At 37.1% G+C, this 15,930-nt stretch overlaps 1 protein-coding gene across 1 annotated transcript in view; it reads left to right on the top strand.

Moving 5' to 3' along the window:
* Positions 1 to 15,930, top strand: part of ANO9 (anoctamin 9) — a 63,539-nt gene that overhangs the window by 35,775 nt on the left and 11,834 nt on the right. Inside the window, exons 9-20 of the mRNA XM_032212698.1 lie at positions 1,064 to 1,160; positions 2,989 to 3,049; positions 3,878 to 3,960; positions 6,651 to 6,755; positions 8,720 to 8,884; positions 8,963 to 8,999; positions 9,355 to 9,466; positions 9,736 to 9,793; positions 10,325 to 10,422; positions 12,513 to 12,658; positions 13,158 to 13,310; positions 14,804 to 14,951. Of these exons, the coding sequence (XP_032068589.1) occupies positions 1,064 to 1,160; positions 2,989 to 3,049; positions 3,878 to 3,960; positions 6,651 to 6,755; positions 8,720 to 8,884; positions 8,963 to 8,999; positions 9,355 to 9,466; positions 9,736 to 9,793; positions 10,325 to 10,422; positions 12,513 to 12,658; positions 13,158 to 13,310; positions 14,804 to 14,951 (1,263 nt within the window). The remainder of the gene's footprint in view (positions 1 to 1,063; positions 1,161 to 2,988; positions 3,050 to 3,877; positions 3,961 to 6,650; positions 6,756 to 8,719; positions 8,885 to 8,962; positions 9,000 to 9,354; positions 9,467 to 9,735; positions 9,794 to 10,324; positions 10,423 to 12,512; positions 12,659 to 13,157; positions 13,311 to 14,803; positions 14,952 to 15,930) is intronic.

Here is a 15,930-nt window from a genome sequence, read left to right as displayed (position 1 = left end):
TCAGGAGAGATTAGGAGACTCCCAAAACTGTAGGCTGACCTAGGAAGCTGAAAAATATTCCAGAAGAAGATGGTGAATTCATTTCTTATTATTGCAAAACAACCCAAAAAACTACATGTAACTGTTTATGAAGTCACCAGGAATTTAGTTTGGCTTGAGAGAGTCTTTTCCTAAGTGTCAGGTTGGCCAGATCTTACCTGATGTGAAATTATGGATCTTGATAGTATAATGTAGGCAATCATTGTTCTTAAGGAAAGCCAACAGTTAGACCCATTCTCAAAGTATTCTAGTTCTGGAGAACTTTTTCCCTTTTGTGCTTGATAAGGAATGTGGGATATTGCCATCATGATATTTATGCAACAAGGGCACAAAAGGATAAAAAAATTGACCTCAAAATCACATTTGTGTGTATATGTGTGATATCATCCATGCATCCATAGAGATGACATCATATGCCCTTTGCACTCTGAAGAGTGCTACAATCTAATAATTGCAGGAATTTTTGCAGGTGACTTACCTAACAACCCACATTTTTCTCCTTAGGATTGTTTCATACCACATTATTGCTTAAAGATCAACAAATCATTGCAGTTCTTCATGCTTTGATTGTAATAACACTTTGATTTTTTTTGTCTTTATAATTATAGTATTTCCCCCCAAATATTCTTTTACAACCATCTTTACATTTTCTGACGTTTTTGTGTTTTAGATGGTTTCTAATAATAGCATGAGTGACTTATATTTTTAACATATTGTGAGCCCAGAACTACTTTGGGAGAAGGAATTCCTTAAGGGAAGCCAATAAATATGCTTAAATGGTACTTATCCAAACTGACCAGGAATGATAACTTATTACTCGTGCTATAATATTGACATATTGTGTCTCCAAAAAATGTAACATGCAAAGCAATTGATCGCCATCTATGAAATTTTGCAGGGATGGAATAGATGAGCATTGCAGTCAAGGACAACCAATATCAACCTGTTCTGGCTGTGCCCTGTTATTGAAATGTAGGGATAATAAACCAGTAAATGTCCAATTTTGTTTATCTCTCTGATTTAGTAAAGAAATCTGTGAGGCCAACACTACCATCATGTGTCCACTCTGTGACCAGAAGTGTCCATTTTGGATTTTATCAGAAACTTGCACATATGCCAAGGTAAGAACATAAAATATCTCACTTAGGTCTTGTGGTTCGCTTATGATTCTAGTACTTCTACTGCCCAAGAAACAGAATATCCACAGGTAGGTATGCTTTCTCAGTGGAGGCTGCAGAAAAGTATCTTTTGATCTGCTTGCAAGGAGATCTAGGAAAGAGGCAGAGGGCCTGAGAAGATCAAATGTGGTCTTCTTGCAAAAAGGGAGAGAAATATATATATGGTTCCAGTGGTATCAGCCTTAGGGTTTAACTTCAATACTGAGATGAATGAGGCTCTCAGAGAACAACTATCAGATAATGGGGCAGTACTAAAAAAAGGCAATGGGATTTTGAAAGAACAAAGCATCATACTTCCATGAATATAGAGGGTGGGGTTACTTCCTTTGTTTTCCAAAAGTTTGGCTTGCCTCTCGGCATCTTTTCCCACCTGACCATCAGACTTTGGCCTTCTAAATATTTTATGGCTAAACTAAGAGTTCAGTTTCCCTTGTCAAATCAAGAGTCATTTGATTTGTCAGATGGGCACTATATAAATTTGAAAAATAAATAAAAGAATAAATAAATAAATAAATAAATAAATAAACAGACACTTATAAAGGGGGTAGTTGCTTAATTTGATACCATATAGTTCCATGAGTGTTTTGATGAGTTCAATGTATAGTCTTTTGCTTGACCCTCAAATGCTCCTTCAAAAATATCTCCAAAATAATGACACGATTGCTAGAAATCAGCATTACTTTGTCCAAAATAGATCATAAGAGATTTTCCTTTAGTGGATAATGTGACTGCTAGGTATGTAATCAACCTCAGTTTCAGGAAAAGTTTTGACAAGTTTCCACATTACATTCTCACTGCCAGGCTGTTAAGGAGTAATTTAGATGCCATGACAGCACAGGGGATCCACAACTGGCTAGCTAACACACTCACACAATAAAAATTATGGACTTTACATTAAATTGGGGAAACATAGCCAGTTATGTTGGGACCAGTATTACTCACCATTTTAATTTAACGACCTAGCTAAAGGCATTGATTGGCTGCTTAGCATAATTGGGGATGAGAGAAAATTGGAAGGTCAAGCTAACACTCAGAATAAGAGAATGAGATTTCAGTCTAAACAGGACAGTTTGGAAAATTGGTCTGAGAAATCAAGATATCCTAGGTATAAAAGGGAGAATTGTAAGGATTTATATTTAGAGAGGAGAAATGTGGGGCACGCATCTTAAGATAGAGAATATGTGGCTTTGAAATGCTATATTGGAGAGAGACTTAGGTGTGGACATTGACCACAAGCTGAACATGAGGCAGCACTGTGAAGCAGTGGCTAGAAGGGATTTGAGGAGATACCCTAAAGGGAGAAGCTGAAGGAACATGGGGTGGTGCATCTGAAAAAAATAAGACTAAGAAAGTGACATTATATTTGTATTCATATATTCATAAAATGCTATAGGTTCAGCTGCTTGAGCAGGAGGCTGGACAAGAAGACCTCCAAGGTCCCTTCCAGCTCATTCTATTCTATGTATGTAAAAAAGTGCCATAGGGAAGATGAATAGGAATCCATTTTCCGCTGCTACAGGAATTATATAGAAATAATGAACACCACTTACAGTTATATTTCACTTAAATATAAGAAAAGAATTTATGATGTCTTTATGATCCATGTCGCAGCTGAATGGCCCACCCATCCATGTTCACAGGGGAAGTGGGGCATATGTGATCAAAGAAAGCAGAATGACAAAAAGCAACATTGTGGGGAAAAAAGCCACATACTGTTTTCCAAAGAACTCCTGTGATTTACCTCTTCTCTTTTTTTCTTTTTACCTTTTAGATCACCCGTGTGGTTGACAATAAAGGGACAGTTCTGTTTGCAATGTTCATGACTGTCTGGGGTAAGCTTGCGGAAGATTGGTTTCATGAGAAATCCTGTTTAAATATAAGCCCTTTTCTGTCCACAGGACAATCCTTTCTCCTCTTCATTGCCAAAATATTTTTAATCTCTTATTATGCTAAGAAAATATGCAGTATCTTATGGGAAACAAATCATTGTATATATTCCATTATATTCTTAATATTCCCTTAGAAATATATATCCTCTGCATACTTTGGCTGATCTCAATGGACCTGGGCAGTAGTTGGATAGGAGACCACTGGGAAATACCAAGGCTGTCACATAGATTTTTATATATATATATATATATATATATATATATATATATATATATATATATATATATATATATATATATATATATATATATATATATATATATTCTTTTAAAGACAGAGGATATGAATAGCAAGCCACTTCCCTGTGGCATACGACCAAAGATATCAGTAGGCATCAGGCTTGACTCAAAGGAAACATTATCTTTATATATCCTAATATACTTTTTGAAAGTAATAGCTACTGTTTTGTTTTAAATGCACTCCATGGAACTTGGAGAAGCATACTAAGTTACCTTGCTTGCAATCAATTCTGTGCATTAGGCACAGATCTTGGTATAGCTTTTATAAACAGTTGTGGTAGCTCTAAAATGCCTTCTATAAATTTTATAAAATGAATTGCCCCATTCTATGCAGAATACTGGAGGATTCATGGAAGAGATTGAAAATGGTATGTTTGCTGTCTCTCTGTCTCACCCTCCCTACTTTCTTGTTCCCCCCTCCCTCCCTCCTTCCCTCCCTCCCTCTTTATCTTATTTGTCCTTAATGTACAGCCACTGTATTTTTGGAGGTATGGAAGCGACACAGAGCTAAAATTGTCAATCATTGGAATATGTACCAGTGGGATGAAGAAGAGGTAAGGCCAGTTTTCTCATACATAAGAACATTCTTAATATCTCTGATGGCAAGAAAAAAACCTCTTCTTTAATAGCTTTAGTACAAGAACAGCTACTAGACACGTGCTGATGTCTAACCTGACATATTAAATAAATAAATACATACATACATACATACATACATACATACATACATACATACATACATACATACATACGGAGTTAACACTTCTACTTGTATCTTAGACCAATAATCATCAATTTTTTAGGCAAATGGCCCCAATTCCCAATAGAGTCCTTTTATGCAATGTTTTGAACACCAGTAACTGAAATTAAATTAAAACAATCCATGTTTACATGTTCCAAATGCTCAAAGAGATTCCATGCAAAATCACAAAGCTCTTATTGTATTTGCCTATTATTAGTGGACAGGTTGCACTGGGTGCCATCTGGTATGTTGCAGATGCTATATTGCTGACTGCCACCTGATATTAATGCTAATATCACTTGAAAATGTTGGTAGAAACTTCAGCAATTTTGCACTGAGGGAGAGATCAGTAAAAAAGCTCCATTACAGTTGAACAGTAGTTCCAGTTGAGATTCCTAGAAATTTTCTCTTGTCTTCAGATTGTCATTCCAGGATTTGAAACAAGGAATAACAATGGTAGTTGTTGGATTGTTTGTCAGCTCAGTTTAGGAAGGCCTGTGTCTTTCATTTCATAAATTGTTGATTTAGCACTATTCTTTATTGTATATATCTCCAGGTTTTTATAAAGGTTCCTTAAGGAAGCTTATTTTGTGATTTTTCTGTGACAGTTAGGATTTTTATATAGGCATTGTAATTCTTAAATCAAACTTCCGGCCGAGTTGGTCAGGACAGAATAAGTGGTGGTGAGTTAAACTCTGATTCGGTCCGTTTTGAATGTTGGTAATTGAAGTGACGCAAAGGGCTCAGTGGCAAAGATGCTGAGCTTGTTGATCAGAAAGGTTGACGGTTCGAATCCCTACCACCACGTAACAGAGTGAGCTCCCGTTACTTGTCCCAGCTTCTGTCAACCTAGCAGTTCAAAAGCATGTAAAAATGTAAGTAGAAAAAATAGGAACCAAACTTTGGTGAGAAGGTAACAGCATTCCGTGCGGCTTTGGTGTTTAGTCACACAGGCCATATGACCACGGAGATATCTTCGGACAGTGCTGGCTCTTCAGCTTTGAAACAGAGATGAGCACCATCCCCTAGAGTCAGGAACGGCTAGCACATATGTGCGAGGGGAACCTTTACCTTTAATTGAAGTAAAAGAGACAGGGGGTCACATATACTTTCACACTTGCTTTTAGCTGTATCCTATCATCTAAATAAAACAATCTCAGATCTCTGAAAGAGAGTATTTTATTATTTGGGACAATTGTGTATCACTGTATAAAATAGCTTCACATATTCAATCCTTGATTTATGAGGCTATTAGGATAGTAGTGAAATCAGAGCACTTATTTGCATATAGAAAGATCTGTCTCTGGCATTTCCTGGAAAAGGCGTAGAAATAGGAGGCATTTGCCTTTTTTTGTTTCATTAGCCTGGGAATTTTTTTTGCAGCCCAACTGCTTTGTCTCCCATTTCTGTCTTTGTATGCAAATGTTTTGCATATTTTAACTCAGTTGTCTCATGTCTGTATTTTGCACACAGTTATGTACCCCCAATCACAGAAATGAGCAAATGACCCCAAAAATCTCTTAGGAAAAGAGATTTCTAATCTTGTTGGTTGGGATGAGGGCAGCATATACTTGAGGAAATTTAACGTAGGTCTCCATCTCCTATGAAATAGAGATTATAATAGTTTTATAATTGCTGAATTATTTGATTGCTTCTGTTAGGTTCTGAGGATAATTCACAGAGGTAGCTAATATACTTTTACATACCATAGAGTCAGAATCCAGGCTGCATTGGCTAGTCCTATATAATCATAATATCCTACTGGTAGCTCTTATTAGTGCAGCTGAACTGAAATAGCAATAGCATTTAGACTTATATACCGCTTCATAGTGCTTTACAGCGCTCTCTAAGAAGTTTACAGAGTCAGTAAATTGCCTTCACCAATTTGGGTCCTTGTTTTACTGACCTCAGATGTATGGAAGGCTGAATCAACCTTGAGCCTGTCAGGATCAAACTTCTGGCAGTGAGCAGAGTTAGCCTGCAATATTTAATTCTAACCACTGTGTCACCACAGCTTTCACCCCTAACTTCACCATGGATTTTTTTTTACTGCAGAATTGGGGAACGGGCAAAAGTAAATGGCAAACTAATCATTTAGTATGTTGCTGCTGATTAAAAACATTTTTTAATCCAGAATTTGTCCCTGAAATACAATATTATCCCAATTCAAACTTTGATTTCAAGCATTATCTTAATGCCAAGTCTGATTGGCTACAAGAGACCATCATGAAATAAAATTGGAATAAAGGAAAAGATTCTCTTCTCACTTTAATAACCTCAGAATTTTAAAGCCTTCAGACATTTAAGAAAAATGTGATTACTGTTACCACTGGGATCACAAAATTGATAGGAGTGAAAAAGCTGAGTCAGAAGAGGTAATAAAGCTTTCTTCCTTGTAGTCCCTTTTCTGAACAGAACAAATAATGATGTTTTCTTCCCACATTTATACAAATGGAAACCTTAACAAGAGGTTGCTAAGTGTGACTGTACCTCTTTCTGTAGGAGGAAGTGGCTTTGGAGCTCATCAATAATCCTGAAAAAACTTCTGAGGAGTATCAGCATTCATATATCCGCAGTATAATTGTGCTTATTTTAGCTCTTATTGTGGTACGTGGAGATGGTTTTCATAATTTACTTTTCATATTTATTTTGGATTTTTATAACAAAAATACTACACCTTTGGAGTATAATTAGAAGAGATTCCTGTAAATGAAAAGGCATTTCAAAAGATTTCTTTATTTCTAAATAATAAAAATAAGCAATGTTATATATGCCTAGATAATAGGCAAAGGATGCATTACATTTTTCCCCCTGGTCTTCACTGCTTATTGTGAAAGAGTATGCCAGCTGGACACCAATGGGATATGTGAATGAGATATAATTGTTACCTAGAAGTTTAGGCATGAGGTTTGTATGGAGTGAAGATCTACTCCCTGAATTTGGGAGAGAAAACAATTTTACCCTTTGCAATGGGAATTTTTTGCAAACTTGAAAATATGAATCACTTTAGTAATTCAGGCAAAGCATAAAGCATTTTTTAAGGGTGAGAAGATTTTTAATAGACTATGAAAACAAATAATACACACATTCAGTATATGTGATAGAAAGCAAGTGACCAAACGATAAAAGACATTCATTTCATTTGAAAATTGAATCCAGAAATCATTGATTCCAGATAATATTCCACAAGTGGCAAATTTATGGGCTATATCACCTTATTTCCCAATTGAGTCAATATGTTAATATACTTGCAAATATTCAAGGACTTCTAGAATATGCTCCCTATTGTTTAGTTGTTGGAAAGGCTAGTTCTCCCTATCAAAAGAAGAAATGGCTTTCTTTAAAAGAAAAACATGGTTTTCTATACTTTAAAAGGAAATATGGATGCCATGCTACAAAGCTAATATCACGTTTATTAAAATGCTAATAAAGAAACTTAAACACCCAGACAGGTGACACAATAATCTCCTGGAAGGCAGCTGACAGTATCACTTTCAGCAGCTTAAACCCTTAGTTCATTTTTCTGGCCCGTACTACTTTGTCTAACCCACAGGCTTACTGTATATTCAAACAGAAATGGAAGTTTTTTCTACAATCCAGTTCTTGCCCCCATTAATTAAACCTACCATTCAGCTGTCCTGGCACATCAATAATCTTAAAACTTTGAACCCATAGATGTATGAGGGATTGGGCATTGCCACAGATCACATAGCATCACTACAGTTGCCAAAACTGAGATGTTCTTTAAAAGATGGTCCACTTTAGTCAAAATTTGTATTCTGAAGGATCCCTAAAGGGACTTTGTGCTGCTCTTCCAAAACTTGGATACACAATTGGGTTCTGATCCCATTTGGGAGCTAGGAAAGTAGGGAAAAAATAATTCTGGCCATTGTGAAACTCTCCAAGAAGCTTCAAACATTGGAGGTTTTTATGAAAATAAAACCCAGATCTTCCCTTCCAGATGGAGCTGAAATTTGTCACAAATCAGCAGAATATTTATACTGTTTCATAATGCAGCAGGACAACTTTTCCAAAAAGAGAAATTTGGAAATTTTATTTTTAGAAGATTATTTCCAAAATCTAAGCTTAGCAGAACTTTCTATGGATAAGAAGTGGCAGAGAGAGAAGATTAGCCAGCCATCTTCTGTTCCATCTTCCTATTAAAAAAACAAAAACCAAGCAAAACTTTCAGAGAGGTAGTATGAATCAGCCAGCACTTAAACATTTAGAGTTTATGGCACTTTATGGCACTTTCAAGACTAATAACTTTATTATTTAATCAACATAGGTCATAACTCATGTCTTTAGATCAGAGGTGGGTTGCTCCCTGTTCGGCCCGAATCAGGTGAACCGGTAATGGTGGCGGGAGGCTCCGCCTACCCACCCGAATGTCACACTCGATTGCGCACAGAAGTGCACCCAAATCGGTAGTAAAAAAATTGGCAACCCACTACTCTTTAGATGGAATTGATGTAGTTTTATCATGCTTACATGATGGACCACCTGGCCTTCCACTGTTCTTCTGATGTTTTCCTTTTTGGTGCTATCAATACTTTCTTACCTCTTTTTAGATATGTGTGCTGATTGGGATTGCCCATGCCTTGGTCATCTACAGGGTTGTGGTGACAGTAATGTTTACTCAATCCAACTCAAAATTTCTTCAAGAGAAAGCCACTACGGTGGCAGTCCTGACAGGTGCAGTGATGCACTACTTAAGCATCATCATTATGACCAAGGTACACACTTGCTGCTTATTTTGAAGCTATCTGTTTCGCAGGCACTCTGCACTTGTATAATTTATATTCCTATTGCAGGTGAACAAGTGTATTGCACACCACCTCTGTGAACTAGGTAAGAAGAATCTGATGCTGTATACATTCATCTTTCTATTTGAAATATATATGTACTGAATGACTGTAGAGCAGCCTGTTTTCATCTGAGCTGTCCAGCTGTTTTGGGCTGTAACTTCTGGCAGCTCAAGATAGCACGAGCAATCATGAAGGATGAAGCAAATTGAATCTCAATACAACTGGAAAACAACTTGATAGCTGAAGATTTCTGTAGGGGATGAATGAAGACTCACTACAGAGATGTTCAGTGCTTCATGACAAATACGTTCTTGAAACTGAGTAAGGCATGCTTGAGACAACATCAGATGTTCCAAGGGCTATAATTGACTGTATAGTTTTATGCCTTTTTTTTCCAGAGAGGCCAAGATCATTCAGCGAGCGAGAGAAAAGCTATACCATCAAAGTCTTCACCTTCCAGTTCTTCACCCATTTCTCTTCTCTGATCTACGTTGCTTTCTTCCTAGGGAGGTAAACAGTAAGTAGTAAACTTGGGAGAGTTGTGTAGGTATTGGGCAACTGCAGATATTAGAGCTGAAACTCAAGATCTACGTTTTATTGAAAAATCTGCCACATTATTGAAAACTTAAGATTCCTACCCTCAATTCTTCATTTATCCATGTCCTTTGAAGATCTGACTCTTGTTGGGATTTTTTAATGTATCATTCTGTATATGATAATTATCAAAGCTATCATTAGGATTGGGAACAATTTATATTTTAATCTCACTTCCTTATTAGGATTAATGGCCGTCCAGGATCTTATGTACGTGTGGCTGGCAAATGGAGATTGGAAGAAGTAAGCTACTTTACTACAATCCCCTTTTCCACTCCTGACTTGATCTCCTATTAAATTACTTTCTCATTCATCTGTTTTCATCAATCTCTTAGCATATTGGGATGGTTTAAATCTTGGCTCCAGATGGAGATTATTCTGTTGCTTAAATCTCACAATAACATTTGACTTGCATTCTAAATGTTCTATAAAAAGTTACCAGAAGGAAGCATCCTAATACATGTGTTCATGACAGTAATGGGTAGGCATGGATGCAAGATGCATAAGACAAGTTCAGATCATGTACTTAGAACCAATTGGGTGGATCACTCTTTCTCAGTGTGATATTTGATTTGGGAGAGAATAAAATGGATATAAGAAAGACCTTGTATGCCGCCTTGAGCTCTTGAGAGGGAAAGCTGGAAAAAAACGTAACAAATGTACAAATGTGCAACCTTTTTCTTTCCTCGTACGCCTTTTGCAGAGTGAGAGTACAAAACAAAATGACATTGGAAGCACTCTTTGCTTACAGCGCATTCCTTTTTCTTTGTCTAGTGTCATCCGAGTGGTTGCATTACAGACCTTTTCATTCAGATGTTTGTAATTATGACATTAAAGCAAACTCTCAGCAACCTCGTGGAGTACTTTCTTCCGTAAGTAGATCAAATCCAACTCACTCTTCATTTTTCCAGATCATTGCACACTTGCAGCTCAAGTGAAAAAAGTTTGTGCGTGTGCATGTGTATGCATGCATGCAATGACAAGTTCAATTCTGGGAAAAGAAATGTTGAACTGTACTTCTTTGACTTCAAGGCAAGGAAGGAGTTTTGTTCTTTCAAAGCAGGTGAGCCAATATCTAGGGATATGTGTGGGACCTCTCTTCTTTGGGAAGATGTAGTGCAGCCCATATGCTTAAATCATCTACATCTAGGATACAACATCCTGCAATGGCATTACTTTCTTCAACATGTGTCTTTGCCTGTGAGATATGCAGCATGCATTTTTACATTAAACAGTTGGAGAACCATGGCACGAAGAAGGGTCTCCTGGAGTTGGCGATTGTGGAATAACAACATTCTGTGCTTTCCCTTTTTACTATTGTGCTTCTTCTCCCCTGCACACATATGGTAGCTCTGTATAAGCACTTTGACGTAGGGAGTGAGGGCAAGGACTTTGTTCACGTGCCTGTGGTTAAGGACTTATACACATGGTTACAACCGTTTGCCCCATTGTGGAATCCTATTTAAGTGCATCTTGAGCTGGTAAATGGCAGGAATCCTATCACAAATATTTCTTGAACAAAACCTTGCTTGTTGCTTCTGCACTTTTTTAAAAAAACCACCTTTTGTCAGCAGCCAGAGGGCAGCACAGTGACATAATGTTGATGTACAGAGTGGTGGCTTTCTGCAGGATTATAATTACTATGGCAGAGCAGGGCCCAGTTTTTATTTGCTTTGCAGTGTAAAAGTGCATTAAGCCTCTCTGAAACTTAACTCATTTGATTTCTTTATTCTCCCAATGAAGTTTGATTGGAAATATGCTGTCAAATTTAGCTGACAACTGAAATTTCTCCGGAACTTGGAAGTCCGCAAGTGGTTTGGTATCTGGCAATTGCCCATCTCATCATACATAGAGAAGCAATTTTTAAAGAAATTGCCTCACTTCTTAAATGGAACATAGCTAGTTGTTTTCCAAGAGTTCCTACATTATACAGATGAGCATGTTATGGGTCCCATCTACAAAAGGGTTTCATCTGATAGGACTCAGGAAGAGAACCTTTGGTGCTGCCGTACCCACTCCCTGGAATGTCATCCTTCCTGAGGTTAGATTGGCTCAATCTCAGAGTGCCATCAGGATCCTCTGGGCACGGAGACTCTCCAAGATAGCTGCATTGTCTGTGAGCTGTAGGCTGGCCTTTTCATGAACTTCTTTTTTTTCCCCAATGAAGTCCTTGATGATCTCTGAGTGTGGTTGTTTTCTTTCAGACATTTCATTACCCAACTAAGTAACATCACACTGAAGAAGCAAGCTCAGAGAGCACCAAGGACCCCATTCCTGAGCTAGAAACATTCTCTTCTATTGATATTTGTTACTGCTTAAAGTTAACTGTTTTAAATTTTATTTATATGTGTTTGCTTTTGCTGTTTAATGTGTGAGCTATTCAGAGTCAGGTGAGATGTGTGGCTGTGTAATTAAAAAAAAATACCAAGGGAACAGAAGTGTTACCTCCAGTGTGAATCAAGCCTATGAATAGCTGTTTTCTTTGCAGGAACATTCAAATGGCTATTTGGAGAGCAATCTATGAACTGTTCAGTGCAGATATTTTAGCCTTCATGAATATATATATTACATATATATATATATATATATATATATATATATATATATATATATATATATATATATATTACATATATATATATGTGTGTGTGTGTGTGTGTGTGTGTGTGTATGTATGTATGTATGTATGTGTGTGTATATATATATATATATATATATATATATATATATATATATATATGTATGTATATAAAATGCAAAAGAAAGGCAACATAATTAGTTGAGAATTTGGGAAAATGGGAGTTGTGGGTTTCCCATTTGGGGAAGTCATCAAGTTGTAGGGTGGGTGGATTATGTCTGTTGTTAGCCTCCTTAACAGTGGATATTCATGAGCACCGTAACAGTTGACAGATGTCTACTTTTGAATCTTACTTTCCTTAATATTACATGTTTGCCACTTCAGTTCCCTGACCTACAAGTGCCGCCTACTGCACAGAAAGCCCCATGTGGAGGAGACATCCCAGGACTCGTGCAAGGAGGAATGGCTATGGAACTATCAGCTCAATGAAGTCAATGTCTTCACCTTGTTTGATGAATACATGGAGATGAGTAAGTGAAGTTCAGTGGAAAAGCTCACAGAACATTATAAGACTCAGCAACCTGTGATGGGGGCCAAACTAAGGTTAGAATGCTGGCTGTTTTGTCAGTCAAAGCTACACAATAGTTTTGAGGAACAAGAGAATGAAATACTGTAGCTGTATTGTTGAATTGATTGCTTTCAGTACTTCTTATCACCAATGCTTTGAAAGAAATATTCTTGATCACAGTAATAACGTTAACATCTTGAATCTAACTTGTATATGTCCAGTACAGTTAAGGTATTGCATTGTCACTCATAAAGCTCAAGCATTCTGAACTAGAACTCCCATAAAGTTCTTTTAATGAAAGATGTTTTCCTTGGAAAAGGAATAGACATCAATGTACCCTTATTGCCTGCAAGCTCTTGGACTAGAATATGCATATCCTTTTTAGCCCAACAAATTTAGTAATCAAAAGTTCGTGTTGTTTAATTTCCTGCCTCTTTTCATCCTCTTCTTTATGTTCTTAGTGATGCAGTACAGCTTCACCACTATTTTCGTGGCTGCTTTCCCCCTTGCACCATTACTGGCCTTTATCAGTAACTTTTTTGAAATTCGGTTGGATGCTATCAAAATGATGAAACTGCAGAAGCGGATGGTGCCCAAGAAAGCCAACACCATTGGTAAGATGCAGATCAAAGAGATTCCCCCCTCCCAGCCCTTTTGGTAGGCCTGTTTCATGCGTCAAAACAGCAATTTTACTGTGATACAGCTGCTTTTAAACAAGGGGATTAGAATTTTGGGATGAGTCAAATGCTTTGATAGTCTTTGAGGTCCAAAGCAATACATCAATTCAAGCCTTTTGACTAAAACCATTGAAGTACAGTCTCCCAAGTCACGATCTAGTGAGCTTTGGCCACAGCAAGAAGGTACAGATAGAAGCTATTTGGAGAATGAAAATGAGGAAGGCAACATTCCCATTTCTCTCTCTAAATCAGTGTTTCTCAACCTTTTCAACTTCAATGCCCAGAATTTCCCAGCTAGTATGTTAAAGTTGCCAGGTTTGAGAAATAACACAGCTCTAAATAACACACGTCACCACATTGTTCCATATTGCTTTTTTTCTCAGAGTGAGATAGATAGATAGATAGATGATAGATAGAATAACTTTATTGTCATTTTGAATGAACATTAATTTAATTGCATACAGCTCTCAAAGGGTCACCACCTCCAATATACACTTCATAAACATGACAAAATAAATAAATAAATAAATACAAAATTATGCATATACCGACATATATTATATGACACAGAGAAACAACACAGTCTAGTTTGAATGTATACATGTTCATGAGAAACAAATCTTGTGAGTTTAACAGATGGATGGCATAGGGAACAAAGCTGTTACAGAATCTGGTAGTCCTGTTAAAAATACTTTGAAACCTCCTCCCAGAGGGGAGCAACAGAAACAGCGTCACTGATGGGTGTGGGGAGTCTCTAACAATGCTTTGGGCTCTAAGCGCATAGCGCTTATATGCAGTATCCTGAATTACAGGAAGTGAGCATCCTATAATCTTGTCCTTAGGTAAGGCTGTTCTTACTACTCTCGTTATGGACTTTCTATCTGAAGCACTGCTGCCACCAAACCAAACAGTGATGCAGTTTGTTAAAATAGTCTCAATTGTACCTCTATAGAAAGTGACCAAGACAGAAGGAAATCCTTGTTACTCCAATTAAGGAAGCCTGCAGTTCTTTTATATTCTACATTTTCCATAAATAAATGCTCTATTTAAAGCAGTTTGCAGGAAAAAGACTATTCTTCCCTATGAGGGGCAGGGGTAAGGATTCATTACAATTAAGGTAAATTCTCTTTCTTCCACATATTGACTAAGACCAGGGGTGGGTTCCAGCTGCTGCTACTACCGGTTTGCTCAGGGACACGCTGCACAAGCATACACGCTTGATACATGCTATGCGTGCATGCACAGTATAAAAAAAATCCTTCTGCGCATGCGCAGAAGCAAAAACAAGATGGTGGAGCCTATGACCGAGAGAACTGATTTGGGGGCATGGCAAGCTAAGTTACTAGCTACTCGGATGAACTGATCCAAAACGGTAAGAACCCACCTCTGGACTAAGATAGTGTCTCTTTTGTTTTTCATTCCCTTTACAGGTATCTGGTACTACATCCTAGAAACAATTGGTATACTCTCTGTCATTGGCAATGGCCTAGTTATTGCCTTCACCTCAGATTTCATCCCCATTCTGGTGTATCAATATACATTCAGTCCATGCAAGCAGAAGAACAATACTGGCATTGAGTTAGTATTATCTGAAATTCTAACATGGCTATTAAATTAAATGTATCATATATTGGTTTTTTATTTAAATAAATATATTGTTCATAGTTTTCCTCTAAGCTTAAGGTTAGTGGGATAAAAGATATGGATAATCTTCATTGTTATCATCATAGGAATATAACTGGGTTTCAAAAACATTGTAATGTTTGTAAGGATTGGTGAGCTTGTATTTGTAGTGGATCCTGTTGCTTCTCTTCCCTGTTTGTGTGACATGTTTATCTATGGTAAATAATCGTAAATAACTCAGCTCAGTGGCTTGATTCACATGATATGTTGAACCACACACGCGGGGTTCCCATTACTAAACAATCTAAAATGTAGTTGAATAGCTGAGATTGTCATGTTCCTAGGGCCTCTTGGTGTATGGTTATGGAGAGGAGTAAAAAGGTATATAGATTAAAATGAAGAGAAAAAAAATAGAATTAGTCAAATAGAGCAATGCTTGAAAACCACAGAAAAAGAAATTAAATAGCTTTTTAGACTGGCCACATTTTGCAAAATATGTGTGACAGAATATCTCTGACTCTTCCTCACAAAAAATAAATCCAATATTGTCCCTTTATTGGTGGCCATTTTTAACCATAGTAATGCATGTCCTGTAACCAAAAGTATTGCGCTGAGGAAAAATGTCTCCCATATTTAAACCGCCCAGAGTCCCACGGGATTGGGCGGCATACAAATTATATTAAATTCTAAATTTGACCATCAATGAACCCGGTGACTTTTAAGTGCTTTCTAACTTAATCCAGATGCATATCCATGTAATATTTTGTTTCATGTAATAATGAAATTACAATATTAGGGCAAACTTTTGTATTTAGGGTGCAGCTTGCGATTGGAAATCTGAAACATGGCATGTCTATCAATGTTGCTAATAGGAACTAAAAAAGAATTAAGATAGTAAGTATATATTGTGATGAATAGGACAGACATAGAATGG

The sequence above is a fragment of the Thamnophis elegans genome, chromosome 1 (genome assembly GCF_009769535.1).
Source record: "Thamnophis elegans isolate rThaEle1 chromosome 1, rThaEle1.pri, whole genome shotgun sequence".
Classification (NCBI taxonomy): Eukaryota; Metazoa; Chordata; class Lepidosauria; order Squamata; family Colubridae; genus Thamnophis; species Thamnophis elegans.
The sequence above is the reverse complement of the archived record's forward strand: the minus strand, read 5'-3'. Positions and strand labels throughout refer to the sequence as shown.